We start from the raw sequence: 14,790 nt of genomic DNA on the forward strand, positions 1-14,790 counted from the left end.
GAAAAGGCAAGCAGACCTAGTAGTTCTCTCTGTCTTTCCCTGGGCTCCTAATTTATGCTCAGCTTCACTTGCTGAAGCAGGCCTGTTACAACACATATATATGTGGAAACACGAAGGACAAAAGTCTTTAGAAGAGGCAGCAAAAGGTCAGGCAGAAAGGTCCTCAGGAAAAAGAAAAGGAAAATTCTAAAAGTCCAGTTATTTTAGGTGAAAGAAAATTATAATCTGTACTGTAACTGTTGGCTGTATTTTCTGATAGAAAGCTACAGAATGCTCTCTTCCCCCATGGAGCTCATATAATTGTGCTCTGTGTACCAGATGGATTATTTTGTTTTTCATTAAATAAAGAAACTTGTAAACAGTGCTCTGTACCATAGAGATTATAATCTCCACCATCCCCCTCCTCTTCCTTAAACACTGGAGCACGCACTTTGCAGGTTGGACTCAGACCACAGCGGAGTTCCTGGCGAGGCCCCAGCCTGCTGCTGATCACTGCGGCTTGGGGGCCGGGCAAGGCGCGCTCCCGGCGTCTGAGAGCATTTACTGCGTGGGTTCAGTTGTGCTTTTATCAAATCCTATTTCTGAAAACAAATAAAAGGCTCGTTTGCACAGTGTTTGAATGCCACTCTCTGTGCAACAGTGGCGGTTGGTTGGGTTAGATCTGTGGAGCTGGCACTGCTGCAGGTAGGGCAGAGCAGAAAGAGGAGACTGAATAACGAACTGGTTTTCACGTAGAAGATGGCAAGAAATGTTTTACGGAGGTCACCAAGAATAACTGCTAGTTTCACCAATTAAGTCAGTATATTTAGTTATTCTGCCATCTTTGCAGCTTTCAAATTTTTAAGATGTAACGTGTTAAAAGTTTCATTGTGGTCCTTGTAACTTGAGCCACGATTCTTGACAGCACTCTTGCAACACCCACTAAGCAGCACACCCTTCACTCTATTATTTCTCTGCTTAATCCTGCTGTCTTGTGTAATAGGAATGCAAACTTTTTTTTGCATAACTCTTCTATCCATAAATTTATTGAACAGTTCACAAAAGCAGGTGCTATTATCTTCATTTATGTTTCCATTATACTGGAAGTTTCAGCCATGGCTGTGGTGCAGCAGCTTCTCTCAGGGTGTACACAGGCACTGGTCAGTTTGTACCACTTTCAGGCTGGAGGAAACTACTCTGCTGCAAATCCCACTTGCTAATGGTCTTGTGTGTGTTACCATGGGTCTGTAACTAGATGTGGTGAGTGATAAAGTGTGAATTAAGACCAAATATGTCAACTTCTGTTCCATCCATTGGACCCATTGCTCATGTCCTGTTACGGAAAACCTCTCTGAAATTACTGACAAAGTGTATTCCAAAAGCAGAGAGTAGCTCAATTATAAGGTGTACCCAGTTATTAAATACTGAACTATTACTCTGTTTAGGTGAACCCTAGATTAGTATTAGATGCTTTTTCTTGGTTTTCATTCATGTCTTATGTCAGTTAAATGTTGGGTTATTTTCCCTAGCAAAAATACTGGGGAAAAATATTCTTATATTGTTACTTCATTTTTTTCCCAAATAGTCTTAAAATATTTTGCTAGCTCTGTCTGTATATTAGTAAAAATACATTTGAAATATTATCACAAGATCTGCACACATTTAATTTTTTTTGTTAAGTACTGAAGATACCTAATACTGATAAATATTTATGTCACCAAGTGTAATGCAGAGATGCTTGCTTGATGTAATCATATAACTTTAATTGAGCTATTTGATGTTCTTTACCATGCCTTGTGAATAAAGTAATCCCTTCCGGATCACAATTTTATTCTTCCTGTCTATGCAGTAACAAGCGACTTGTGGCCTTAGTGCCAAATGACACTTCATTCAACACCAGACGAGCCTACACCAGCGAAGATGAAGCCTGGAAGTCGTATTTGGAGAATCCCCTAACAGCAGCTACCAAGGCTATGATGAGCATAAATGGTGATGAGGACAGTGCTGCTGCTCTTGGCCTATTGTATGACTATTATAAAGTAGGTAACTCTGTCATTATCCCTCCCTGCTGCACTAGCGGGGACTACTCTAAGAGGCATCAAAAGAGTCAGTTTTATAAGACAGAAGTCACTGCATCTCGTTTTCTTTCTGATACTTGCAACAAGCACCCGTTCCGTTATAGGCAGCGTGTCTGAATCTGTTTTGATGTGTTTAGTTCTAGAGAGAAAAAAAAAAACAAAATCAGAACTCCCATGTTAAATTTTCAACCATGTTTTCTTTTTGAGCATAGTGTTCTTCTTCTTCCCTTGAAAGAACATTGGATGAATTAGGCCCCTTTTTATTTGTGCTCAGATGCCTGCAATATTCTTAAAAAAGTATAAAAGGGGAGAGAAGCCTTGTCCATCTGTAGGTTTGTCTGCTTTTCTGGTTCATTCCACATGTGTTTTAGTTCACTCTTTATCTGGAGTATCTCTCATCTGACAGTTTTCCCATGTTATTTTTGTTTGTATAATGATTTCAGTAGGCTGTATACAAACATACAGTGAGGTATGCTAGTGAGGTCTAGCCCTTGCACTGCAAGTTTGCAGTCTAAATAGAAAGGTGGAGGACAGAAATGGAGCTGGACACAGAGACAGATCTAAGTCAATTTACAGGGGAAGCACTGACACACAGTTTCAGTTTATGTCAGGTTCTAAACCCTGGGCTTTACCTACCATTTCAGTAACTCCTTTTTTGTATATTTTATAGTGTTTAAGTAGACTTTGAGATTTCTGCTGAAATTGGAGAAGAATCCTACAGGGTGCATCTCTGTGTAAGGCACAAATATCACTCTGAAACCCATGCTGACCCTTTGGTACTCTCCAAATGGAATCAGTGTTGCCTCCCAAGCACTAGAGTATGAAATTGTTCATTTCACTTTAAACTGTCTCCTTACTCCTGAAGCCACCTATGGCTGCCTTGGACAGTTGATCTTCTCTGAAAGCCAGTACAGCAGTGCCAGCTCCTCTTGTAATTCATGAAGAAGTAACAGGAATGGAAATTAAAAACTTTTGCTTTTAGTACATTGCTATTAGTATAAATGCTTTTGGAGAATAGGTTCTTCTTAGTCTCTGCTACAGTAGTTAGATGAATGTTCAGGAGAAGGTGTTGTAGGCAAGATACCGTATACCAACCTTAAATATTGTTTTAATTTTTTTACTGATTATATTTCAAGAGTTGTTTCTTGCTTTTGTGTGTTCTTGTCAGTAAAGAAAAGCTTTTCCCCAGTGAAAAAGAAGAAAGGTCCTTTTCTCTACTTAGCAGAGTTATGATAGTGCCAGAATCTGTGAAATTAATGTGGATTCATAAAATTCAGGATGTATATGAACAGCTGGAGTATTGACTTCTGTCTTAGTAATACTTTTGTATAAAGTAGTTCATTAATCTGATAGATTTTTAAAATAAAACGAGAAAATAGCCCTTTTCCTTCTCAAAATTATGTTTTAAGAAACATGCTGTTCCTTGTTCCGGGCAGTTGCAAAAGACTTGAGGTTCAGATGGAATAAGATGAGATTAACATCTCAAAGCCATTTCCAGCATTCAGTCATAACTATTTTTGTCTTAAACTGGGAAGAAATGATAACTCCTGCTGATACTCTACTCTCAAACAGGAACTTAAAACCTAACCTCTGTACCATAATGTGGAAGTGTAAAGGAGGACTTCCAGTGCACCAGACTCTTGAATTGCCCTTATTTATTGTCTGGCTCATTTGTTCCGACATGCTGGATAATATTTTTGAAGTAGTTTTTCCAGTCAAAAGGAATTATTTGACCTTAACTGTTTAGTTTTTTTAACTTCTTCTATTTCTTATAGTGATATTTACGTAAACATAGACCCTCCTTCAGGGATAAATATGTGATCTTAAAAGGGGAATCAACATGTGCAAACTGTGGCTTTTATCCCAGTTCAAAAATACATGAAAGAGGATTTTTAACCAGCAGGATGCTTAATAGGGAGAGGGGATGTCCCTAAGAGAAGGAATGCCTCTGACTAGCACTCTCTGACTCTGCTGCTGTCTTGCAGATATAGTTGATATTATTGTTGGGTACTCTAGTTCACTGTAAGACTGTTTTTCCTCTAAATTCAGATATTTTCCTGATACTTCTTTTCTTTAAAATGTTTAAAGATAAAAGGCATGGCTTTAGCCCATTCTTAGGTCTATTCTTGCTCTTTAAACTTGAGTTAACTGCTGTGATGGAGTGGGTATGCCCTCTTGTTCAAAATATAGAAGCTTTAGATCTCAAATTGCTGGTTCGGCAAGAAAAGAAAATATGGTCATGGCAGCAACTTTGCCCTTGGTGATTTCATATCTGTGCTGGTGTCAGGAAACCTGTATGTGGGAATACAAATCTTTGAAGTCGCTTGTTGTCAATTCTGAGTCTCTCAAGCGGCCAGATTTGACTGGATTTTTACTTCTCATAGCTGTTGATGCACTCAACAGAGCAGAAGTCAGTGTTTCTGATGGCATGCTAGCGTGCCCTGACCTGTCCCCATATTAGGAAAGGGAAAGATTCACAAACTTTCCCTAGATATGAGTGCTACACCCTCCAGGCTGGTCTGTAGCAGGAGAACTTAGCTGGTGCTTATGGTTTAATTGAAAAATCTTTTTTGTCTGAGCTAAAATGGTATCCATGCAGAGCTCATCAAAGCATCCTATCTTTCTTCTCATCTTGTATTATTCAGTGAAAAGTGTGTGAATGTTTTTTGGAATATGAGCTTCGATTTTGAGATAGCTTGGCCTAGCTGGATGTTCCAAAGGACAATATAGCAGAGCACTTTGCTCCAGACTGGTGTGCCCAAGAACTAGAAAAGAAAACAATTCCTACATTTTTTCCCTTTGGAAATTTTCTTTCTGTTCACAATCAGTCTCCCAAAGAAAAGCAGCTCCTGGCACCTGTGACCTAGACAACACTTGTTGTTACATTTTCCTAATTGTTGCAGTAGAGCAATCTGAAGCTGCAAATGCCTGACAGTTGCATTTACCTGACCCCATGCCTGGTGTTGTTCTCAGGTTCCCAGAGATAAAAGGCTGTTGTCTGTTAACAAAGTGAGTGATAATCAAGAAGACCAAGATAAAAGGTACAGTATTATTCAAAATCATACACCCAGCTACTAACAGTGTTGATTAGTTGTGAACTGAAGGTACTGTGATAGCCTGAGGGTTTATGGTTTTCTTCCAAAAGTTAAAAGAATGAAGGCTATTTTGGGAAGCACACATTACTCCTTTTTACTTTTAATTTATTCAAAAAATTGTGTAGTATTATCCAACATGCAGTTTTCAAAGTAGCAGAGAGTTTCATTGTGTTTGGTTTTGTTGTTTTGCTACTGCTGAGATTAGTAAAATCAGATTATATTGACAGTTGGCTATGGGCTATTTTACTCTGTTTTCTTCTTCTAGGGCAAAAAATGAGTAGTTTGGCCTGAGTAACCTGATTTATAAAGTTTTATTTAACATAACTTAGGGTCTGCCCAGCAAATAAGGTAACTCTCTTAAAATCATCCACTTAGAATATTTTTCTCACTCCTCTCAGATTTCAGCTTTTCTCTGTAGGCTAAAAGTGTCTTGATTCAGAGGAAGCTTCCTCCTGCCTTACTGCAGACAAAAAAAAGTGTATATTTATGTAGAAAGAACTAAGTTTTTACATACAGGAAGGTATCTTTATGTAGAATTATGATGGAGAGAAGCTACACAAGGTTTATTTCAATGTAGCTAATTTGTGACAGCCTTAGACGGTCTCCACTAGCTGCATAAGGTGAAAGTTTAAATAGGTAGTAGTATAAATTTACTGTTTCAAAATAGACTATGAAATGTGTTTTGAGGGAGAGTTTTTCTTCTATGAACACCAGAGAATTTCCTGAATTGAGTGTGATTGACAAAACTGGCCTTAAGTGAAAAGCCAAGAGAGAGGAACTGCAGTGTCAGACCATTTCTCCTGGTTTGAAAACAGCAGTGTTACACCTACTAAAAGTTTTACAAGTTAATAATGTTATGTCAGTGCAACTACTGTCAGAAATGAATTGCTTTCAACAACAGCTGTGGTTAGTTGTGGGAATGCTGCTGGAGGTTACCTTGCAGCCACTATAGTTACTGATCTACTCTGCTACAATGGGATTCCTGGGCTTGCTCTTTCAGAAGAGCATTGATACCAGAGTTACACAAACAGTAGTGGCCTGTCAACAGCCTAGAAGAGCATACATCAGCGTGTGAATTTTGCTGTTGATATTCTGCCTATTTCATGTGCAAATTACCTACTGTGAGTAATCCATACCTTGCCTTACTCTTTATTCTTATTTTGTGTCTAAAGGCTGTTGCACTGCTGGACTGATTTTACATCCAAATTGTAAGCCAAGGCAAGAGCAAGCCCGGATACCCAGAATTTATTGTAACAAGCCTTACTCATTGTAGGTCAAACCAAATGTAATGTTTCCCTAACTGTAAAGAGCTCTGGACTCTCTGCTTGCTTCGCAATTTCTTTTGCCTAGTATTTGTTAATGTATTACTTCTTATGGCAGTGGCTTATCAGAATTGAAAGACCTCCTTCCCTGATATCTAAGAACATTAAGCTACTTGAGGAGAAGATTTACTGTGTCAGGACAGTTCATAACATTTTTTGGTTTTGTCTCACAGAAATTGTCTTAATACCACGGAAGCTCAGAGTAATTTAAGTGGGGGAGAGAACCGTGTGCAAGTCCTGAAGACAGTGCCAGTTAACCTTTCCTTGAACCAAGATCCTTTGGAGTCATCCAAAAGGGAATACAACACAAATGTGTCTGGGAGCTCAACACCCATCACGGGGACTGGAGTGACTGTGGTTAAAGCAGAGGAATTCACCCCTGTTTTTATAACCCCACAAACACACTATGCAAGAGGAGAAAACGAGGAGCACCGAGGGGTTATCTTTGAACCATACGAAGTGTCCAATATTGCTCCCCACACAAATTATCTCAAAGATGACCAGCGCAGTACTCCTGACAGTACCTACAGCGACACCTTCAAGGATGGAGGAACAGAAGTAAGTTTTTTACCTCAAATTACCATCTAAGACTCAATAAAAAGCTGTAAACAAGATACGGATATTTGAGCTTGTAAACAAGATAAGGAGATTTGAACTGTCCTCAAGAGCCATTAGAAGAACAGTGTTGCTTGTTTCAACAAATTCATTTCTGCTCCTTGCTGTGTTCCTGTCAGTCTGTGCTCTGATTACAGGGGAGCATCATGAGGCACTTCAGAAGACAGTTTTAAAGATGTTTATTGGAAATTCTGAGAATAATAAATATTGATCTTTTTGTCTTTTGGGATATTGTGTCAAGTAGAGGATAGTTGCCATTCTGAAAGAAGATTTATTTACCATTAACAAGATCTGCCTTCAGACCTATTTGTAACAGTAAGAAATAGCAGCTGCTTTGTGATGGGGAAATTCTAGATGTTCTTTTGAAAGTGCAAATGAGCACTGTCAGCTCTGCTGCTGGATAAACCCAACTAATTTGTTCAGAAGCTGTCTGTTGCACTAAGCTGTATTCTGCAACACGGGCAAGTGAGAAAAAGTAGTTGCATTGGATGAGTAGAGGGGAGTGGAGAATATAACAGGCAAGGAAAAACTGCATGTATATGTACAGGAATGAGGAGGAGAAGAGAGAAAAGGATCTTCCTTAAACTGTTTTACAGTTATGCTGAGTCAAAGTGATTTTACAGTCAGCTTTAGTATGGTGAGTACCCTCTGGCTGCTTTTGCCTGCTGCAGAATAATGCAAACAAGCTGGAAATGTAGAAGGGTAAAGACTATTTAAAGCTGACAGTACCTCTGCAAATAATTAGAGATGGTAAATCTCCCCTAGAGTTTGTCTCCTCCCAACTCTACAAAACTGTAAATGTAACAAAAGTGCAAGGCAAGCTACCTTAAGGCTGAGCTACTCTGATTGAGTATATGAGAAATTTACTGTGTGTTTCTTTATGTGTATTATAGAAAACTACATGGTCTTCACAAGCAATAGATGAGGATGTCTGGAGGTGAAATCAACTTTCAGATATAGAACACATGTAGGTCAACTAAATGAATAATTAATGAAGAAATCTAGCTTGCCATTGTAAAATCAGTAGGATCAAACCTTGAATTAGAGACAGTGCTCTACATTACACATTTTTTCAGCTGTTGATGTTACTAGTAAGTGGCTCTTCATTTGAGCCCGGTGGTGCTTACTCATGGCTTTCCCTGGGGTGCTGTAGCAGAGTGATTCCTTTACCTTGGTTTGTTCTGGGACATGTTGCTGAGAGGTTCCCAAACAGCCCATCTGTGCTGTGCAGAGAGCTATCAAACATGCAAACTTGTTTAATTTGGCTGTAAAAAGAGGCTTTACATCTGTATGTTGGCTTTGCATCCCGAACTCTGTGTTATGTTAATTTTGCTACAAAGGTAATATTTTGTTACATGCTTTTTAAAGTTATTGGTTAATAGCAGGGTACAGTACTTGTCATCTAGACTTTCTGTGCAGTCTGTGGAGAAAGAATCAGTTAAAATCCACTTGCCAAAAGCGAGTGGAATGGTTTGCCAGGTGCACTCACTCCTCTCCATCTTCACTTCCTCTTTTAACTGTAAAAGGGAGACTGAACAACTGACTTTAGCTAGGTCCCCATCCGTAGCTGTTTGGTGAGGTGTATACCTCTGTTGGTGGCCTTTTAGCCCCAGATGTTCACATGAATGTGGCCAGGGAGCAGGAACAGCTTTTCCACCCTGCTGCAGCCTCGCTCCACACTGAGCCTGTCCCTTTATTTTTTCTCAACTACCCAAATACCAGGATGAGCTTTGTCCCTGCCATGTGTGCTCTGACTGCTTCTCCAGCCACGCACTGTTTCTGTAGGGACAGCTGGATGAAGCAGGTGTGGGGAGACCATAAAGTAAAATATCAAAACATACCAAAAGAAACGTGTGCTAAATTAGTGTTTAGAAGTAGAGTACAGTTGCACTTACTAGTTTTCCTAAGTGCTTGGAAAGTACTTCCTGAGTTGCTGAGGATGACTGAGTTCGGAATTGCTCTAATTCCTGCTCAATTTTAAAACACATTATGAATACATATTTAGAAATTGTTTCAAAGCATTTATGGAGTGGCTTAGTTCTGTTGTACTGAAGGAGTACTGAGTTTTTATAGATCCCTGTGGTAGGGGACACTTCGGTCAATCTCTTGCTATGTTCTTCAGATACAATTGCAGCAATTATATAAATATACCATTCTCATCTCTTTCATATTCTTAGTTAGATGCGATTAATTTATTAGTCCTTTATAGTGTAAACACATTTTTTTGAGGTTGGGTAAGTAAATTATATATTTTTGACAATGTCAACCTCTAACCTTTATATAAAATGTGATTAGCATATTTATATTCACTCAATTTTTTAGGTATTTTAAGCTTTAAATGACTGATGATTTCTTCTGAGTTTTCCTTAAAAAAACATAATTATACTTCTCTTGGTATTTGCATTTTGATTGCATGAAACTATATTTAATTGGTTTTATTTTTCAGAAGTATCGGAGTGTGTCAGTGGGGGCTGAAGAATATATTTATGAACAAACAAGGTATGGCATAAGCTTTGAAATGTGTTGATTGGCATTATACAGGCATGTATTGAGGACAGGCTGTCTCTGTCCACTTCCTACCCTCCCTTTCTTCAGCCTGAGGTGCCTGCAGGGCTCCTTAATGCTGCCAGACATCACTGTCCCCTTGTTCTCTTGATCATATTAGTTTTCAGATCTGACCAGTTTATATCTTCATCTATTACCTTTCCCTCAGTATTGTTTTACATTAGTAACTCCTCTGAAGCCCCACTGAGATATGTGAGATTAAAACTGTTTAGAGAGGTCCCCCAAGTAACAGGGCACAGCCTTGACAACCAGGTCATGAAATCTTTCCCACCTTTCAGGATGCAGAAGACAGATGTCCAGGATGGTTGAACTGGCTCCACCAACCTTATGTAATTCCCATCTTTACTCTTCCCTTATGTTTTTTTTCTGGTTACTCCTAGTAGGTTTTCTGTCTTTTCATGCTGCTTGTTTTGGTACTTCATATTTACCTATAAAACAATATAAACAAAGTATCTATTACAAATCATGTAAAAAAACTTAAGAATTCCTAAAATATTTTTAGACAGCTTCAAAAATTTAAGCTTGAAAACTATAGTGTTCTCCCTCAGCACAGAAAAATGTATGTGCAACATGGGCAAATGCTGCAGAGTCCCTTTAACCAATAAAGACTGTAATCACTTAAGTTTTTAAGCTGATGCTTTATTTCTTGCTTGTGAATGGTTCTGTTTATATCTGAGTGAGTACTCTCACTTTAGAAACAGGAACATGCCTACATATTTTTCCTGGATTAGGCATATGACTGCATCTGTGGTGAAGGTTCCTTATAGCCTGATCTTTCTTCTGAAGAGGATTAAAACAATCATTAACTGCAGTGAGCTCAGAACTGAGTCACTGTTTAGGCAGAACATATGTAATAGATATTTAGCAGATATCTAATAGATATCACTTACTACATGGAATATTTGTGAAGTTGAATCCTGAAGCATTGGTATTGTTAACAGTTCTCAGACATTAGGCCTTTCATGCCCAGGTCCACGTTAGAACAAAACCTCTGAATGTGCATTAAGAAATACAAAATATGTCTTTCCTGAAGTGGTAGGTGCTCAGAAATTAAAACTTCAGATTGAAAAAAGAAGTGGTGAATATGAAAGTAATTGGAAGCCTGATAGAAGATCCCTTAATGACTACACAGGGCTTTAGTTAAGACTCATGTTGAGGTTCAGAATAATATTATAATAATTTGAGTGACTGCAATAAATTTTAAGGGTGAGAGTAATCCTCCTGCTATAGGGCACACTTTGACTGCCAACTGGGAACAAGAAGTAAATTCACAAGTGGTACCACACAGAGACTGCAAAATTGGCCAAGTGCGATGTGTCTGGGATTTACATTTTTTGACATCTTTCTGAAACATCCAGAGTGGCAGGAAACAGAAGACCAGACTGTGGCAGACTGTAGGCAGCTCTGTTAAGACACTGTCTGACTTTGGATCATCCTAAGCCCTTCTCAGCACACATCATCATTAGGCCTTCTGCCTGGTGGGAGGTTTTGAGGTGCATGTCCCAGGGCACTCAGCATGCCTTGATATGTGTTCCGAAGCAGTCTTGCAGCACACAACCTGCAGTGCCTTCATGTGACACTAAATCAAGGCTGTGCCCCTACCACTAATGGGTGGTCAATCCATAGGATGAGCAGGATGGATGCTAGGTCTGCAGCACCGGTGGTATTGCTCTTCCAGTCCACTCAACAGGACCACACTGCTTGCCAGCGTCAGCAGTGCTTCTGTTCCCCTTGCACACAGGACAGGACCATGGCAACACTCCCACAGTGGGTGACAGAGGAGGGGACCACGGGGCCCTTTGTGCTGCCTTCTCACTGTGAGAGCCTTCATGTTGGCAGCAACTGCATTATTGGGATGTGCCTGTTCTGCCATCAGTGGGTTGGATAGGTATAGATGAGTGTTTTGATTTTACCTTAGCTTTGCTTTGATTTAAAGCAACTAGAACTTTTAAGCAACTAGAAAAATGACTGAATTTAAATTTATAAACTAAGAAACACTTAGAAGTTGTCTTTGTTTGATTAAATGATTGCTACTAAATAATTGATACTAAACTATCTGAAACTCTTCCCTTTGGATGGAAAGACAGTGGATCTGTTGGGGTTTTTCTACCTTCTTGTCAAGTGGGGATTTAAATGTAAATATTATTCATACATTTTAGTGGGCTTTTTCCATTGGATAGTTAAAAATATTTTTGTTTTCCCCTTATTTCTATATTGCTATGGCAGTACTCTGATGATCTGGAGTTCTTTGCTAGAGTTAGAAAGTTAAGGATATACACTGTTGTTTTGGACCAGTATATTCCTCCTTTTGATTCTGCTCTGACACTGCTTAAATACTGTGTTGAATTAGGACTTTTGTGAAATTGCTTCCCCCACATATCCAGTTCATGAGGACATCCTGCAAGTGACTCCTTGCATTAAGCTTCCCATGCAGTTTGAAGAGAAGATTTTTTTTTCTGCATGGTGAACATTATTTTCATTTAAGAAAATGTGAGGAGCTGCAGGCATCGTTTTTATTGGATTATTGTTCAAGCCCGTTACTGGGGGAGGCAGGTGGAAGAGGCTCAGTGAGAATTGTTTCCAGCTAAGAGTTCACTAGGAAGGCTTTAACTTTTCATGATTTGAGAACTGATTTAAAAGTGGAAAGTTCTTCTATGAAGGAGGGTCTTTTTGAAGATCTAAAATTCCAGCACAAGCACAAACCTTTTCTCTATTTTTTTCTGTTTTTCTAAAAGGAGGTTACTTGGTTGCAGGATACAACTAAATGTAGGCACTTTGTTCTGTCTGACTAATTTTGAAAAGAAAGCTTGTAAAAACCTTGATTTGCATGTTATCTTTAAACAAATAAACTTACTGTCCCTTCTCCTTGAACTCCTTCCCTGCACTGTGCTGAAAGTAGCAATTGGACTTTTCATTCTCTGAGTCCATCTTTTGCAACAAGTTTTATTCTGGTTGGGTTTTTAAAAAATAATTATTTATTTATTTCTCTTTCTGTGACACTTCTAAGTTTGAATGTCTGTGGAGTTTGTGATTTCCTGCAAATCATACTGAATTCCCGCCTGGTATTTAACACACTCATTGTGGGTTACGTAGTCTTGTACTTCATAATGGTTCTTTTCAGAGAAAGTAAAGATGTAGTCTTTGATCCAAGAGACTTACAGTTCAGATACTTTTACATTTTGTTGCCAGATCTGATGAACTTGAAAAAAAAAGTGCATTTTTAAATGGCCATGTGACCTTTTCCTGGAATTTTATTATTAGCTTCTTATGCCTTATGCAATGCATGAAATACTTAATAAATGGGGACAAAGAGAAAAGGAGAAAGTGATACGGATTTTGTTGATGTTTCTCTCCTTGTCTTTTCAGCAGCACTTTTCAGTATACACTAGAAGCTACCAAGTCTCTGCGTCAAAAGCAAGGGGAGGGGCCCATGACCTACTTGAACAAAGGACAGTTCTACGCCATCACCCTGAGTGAGACGGGTGACAACAAATGTTTCCGGCATCCCATCAGCAAAGTCAGGGTATGGTCCCATTTCTTTCCTAGGTGGGAATGAAACTCTGCACATAGATGTAGTTGTGGTTGGTTGGCTTTTAATAATTTTGTTTTTCTTGTGGGAGGGGACAGAGCAAGCTTATTCTCATGCTCGATGTAAAGGTGGGAGAGCACCATACTGATGGTGGCAACAAATGTTTTGGGATCTAGTTTTTTCAGTGTGATCTTACAAGTTAATTATATACATATCTGCCTCAGTTTGGCAGAATGATTATGACACAGAGACTGCACTTGGCACTGATGAACTTATCACTGCCACGATTAAAGTAAAGAAATCCAAGAACAGCTACATCTCCTTGTAGTCCACCTTTACTTGTGCACTTTATCAACTGCTTTCCAGTGCATTTCAGATAAAACATGAAGAGTTGACTCCATCCTTTGTGACATAAATTTTAAATCATTTACCTCGTATAAGTATGAGCTTTCACTTGATATTTACCCATAAGTATGACAAAACGAATGATTTGCATCTTAAATTCCATGGGGTGGGACTGGAGCTTGTGTATTTAGCAAAATCTACTTTAGGGAATGGGCCTCCTGATTGCCTTGGTAATGTTTTTGAATTAGCAAATCCTAACCCAGTAACCTTGGAATGAACAATGAGCTTCAGAGTTGCTGCCCTGTAAATTTTACCCTGGAGCTGGCAGGGCTGCATATGTATGAGGCTGTGGAAATGTTTCCATCCAAATAAAAAAAGTACTGTAAGAATGTTGTGACTTTAGTAAAAGGAACTGATGAAAGTCAGTGTGAACAGTGAAGCAGACAACAACTTGTATGTTTCTATCATACATAAAGTTTAGAGAGTCTCATCTTAAACAGAGGCAATGATTTGGAAACCTGGATTAGCAGTTAATTTCTAGCCTGGTTTCCTGAGGACATGAGGCTGTAGTGTTACACTGTTGGCTAAAGCTGATGTAAGATTTCTCTCTTGCTGCAAAATCTCTTTCCCTGCCACCTGTTCCTTCCCCCTTTTTGGCTCCAGGTCTAGCACTTGCAGAGCTGAAACAGGAGACAGGAGCTCACTGGTCTGACTGAAAACCAGTCCTCATAGGCCTGGTTCAGTGCCACATGAGTTTTGAAGCTGTGACAACAGAAGGGTTGAAGTTGTAAAAGAGAGATGAGACCACATCCTTTTGGAGGATGTAGTTTACAGAAGATTGTGAAACCACGTGCAACTTTCACGATCATGTTCTGTTTGCCAGGGCCCTACTCAGGCGACTCTTGAATTTATTGCCAATTCCATCCAAACCTGACAGAGGTGCAAGAGGTTTTGAAGGTATTAAACCTCTACAAGTTCCATGTAAGTGTTTCATAGAGGAAAAAGATTAATGCTGTCCTTGGTGGAAAAGCTGGTCAGCATGGTCAGATCTGGTTAGTGCATCAGCTGGCCAGGCAGCACGTACCTGATGGGCAACCAGTATGCACAGGAATAACTCAGGGCTTGTCCATGGCATATATTGCCTTGTGCCCATGCGGAGACTGGACATGGAAGATGTGGTGATGGTGTTCAGCTTTTATGCAAAAGGTCACAGAGCATGTGAAGGGTTACAGTGGTGACTGTGTGGAGCGACACAGATCATG

General features: G+C 39.3%; 1 protein-coding gene across 5 annotated transcripts in view; it reads left to right on the top strand.

Annotated features, from left to right (window-relative positions):
• GRHL2 (grainyhead like transcription factor 2) overlaps nt 1-14,790 on the top strand; it is a 67,642-nt gene that overhangs the window by 11,028 nt on the left and 41,824 nt on the right. For 3 of the 5 annotated variants that reach the window (XM_051785340.1, XM_051785339.1, XM_051785342.1), the window contains exons 2-6: nt 1,829-2,018; nt 5,031-5,098; nt 6,648-7,032; nt 9,536-9,588; nt 13,021-13,177. In XM_051785340.1, coding sequence (XP_051641300.1) covers nt 1,829-2,018; nt 5,031-5,098; nt 6,648-7,032; nt 9,536-9,588; nt 13,021-13,177 — 853 coding nt within the window. The remainder of the gene's footprint in view (nt 1-1,828; nt 2,019-5,030; nt 5,099-6,647; nt 7,033-9,535; nt 9,589-13,020; nt 13,178-14,790) is intronic. The other 2 variants (XM_051785341.1, XM_051785343.1) reach the window with 2 other exon arrangements.

This window comes from Manacus candei, unplaced genomic scaffold (genome assembly GCF_025592945.1).
Source record: "Manacus candei isolate 608988 ecotype Guabito, Panama unplaced genomic scaffold, ASM2559294v1 h1tg000019l, whole genome shotgun sequence".
Classification (NCBI taxonomy): Eukaryota; Metazoa; Chordata; class Aves; order Passeriformes; family Pipridae; genus Manacus; species Manacus candei.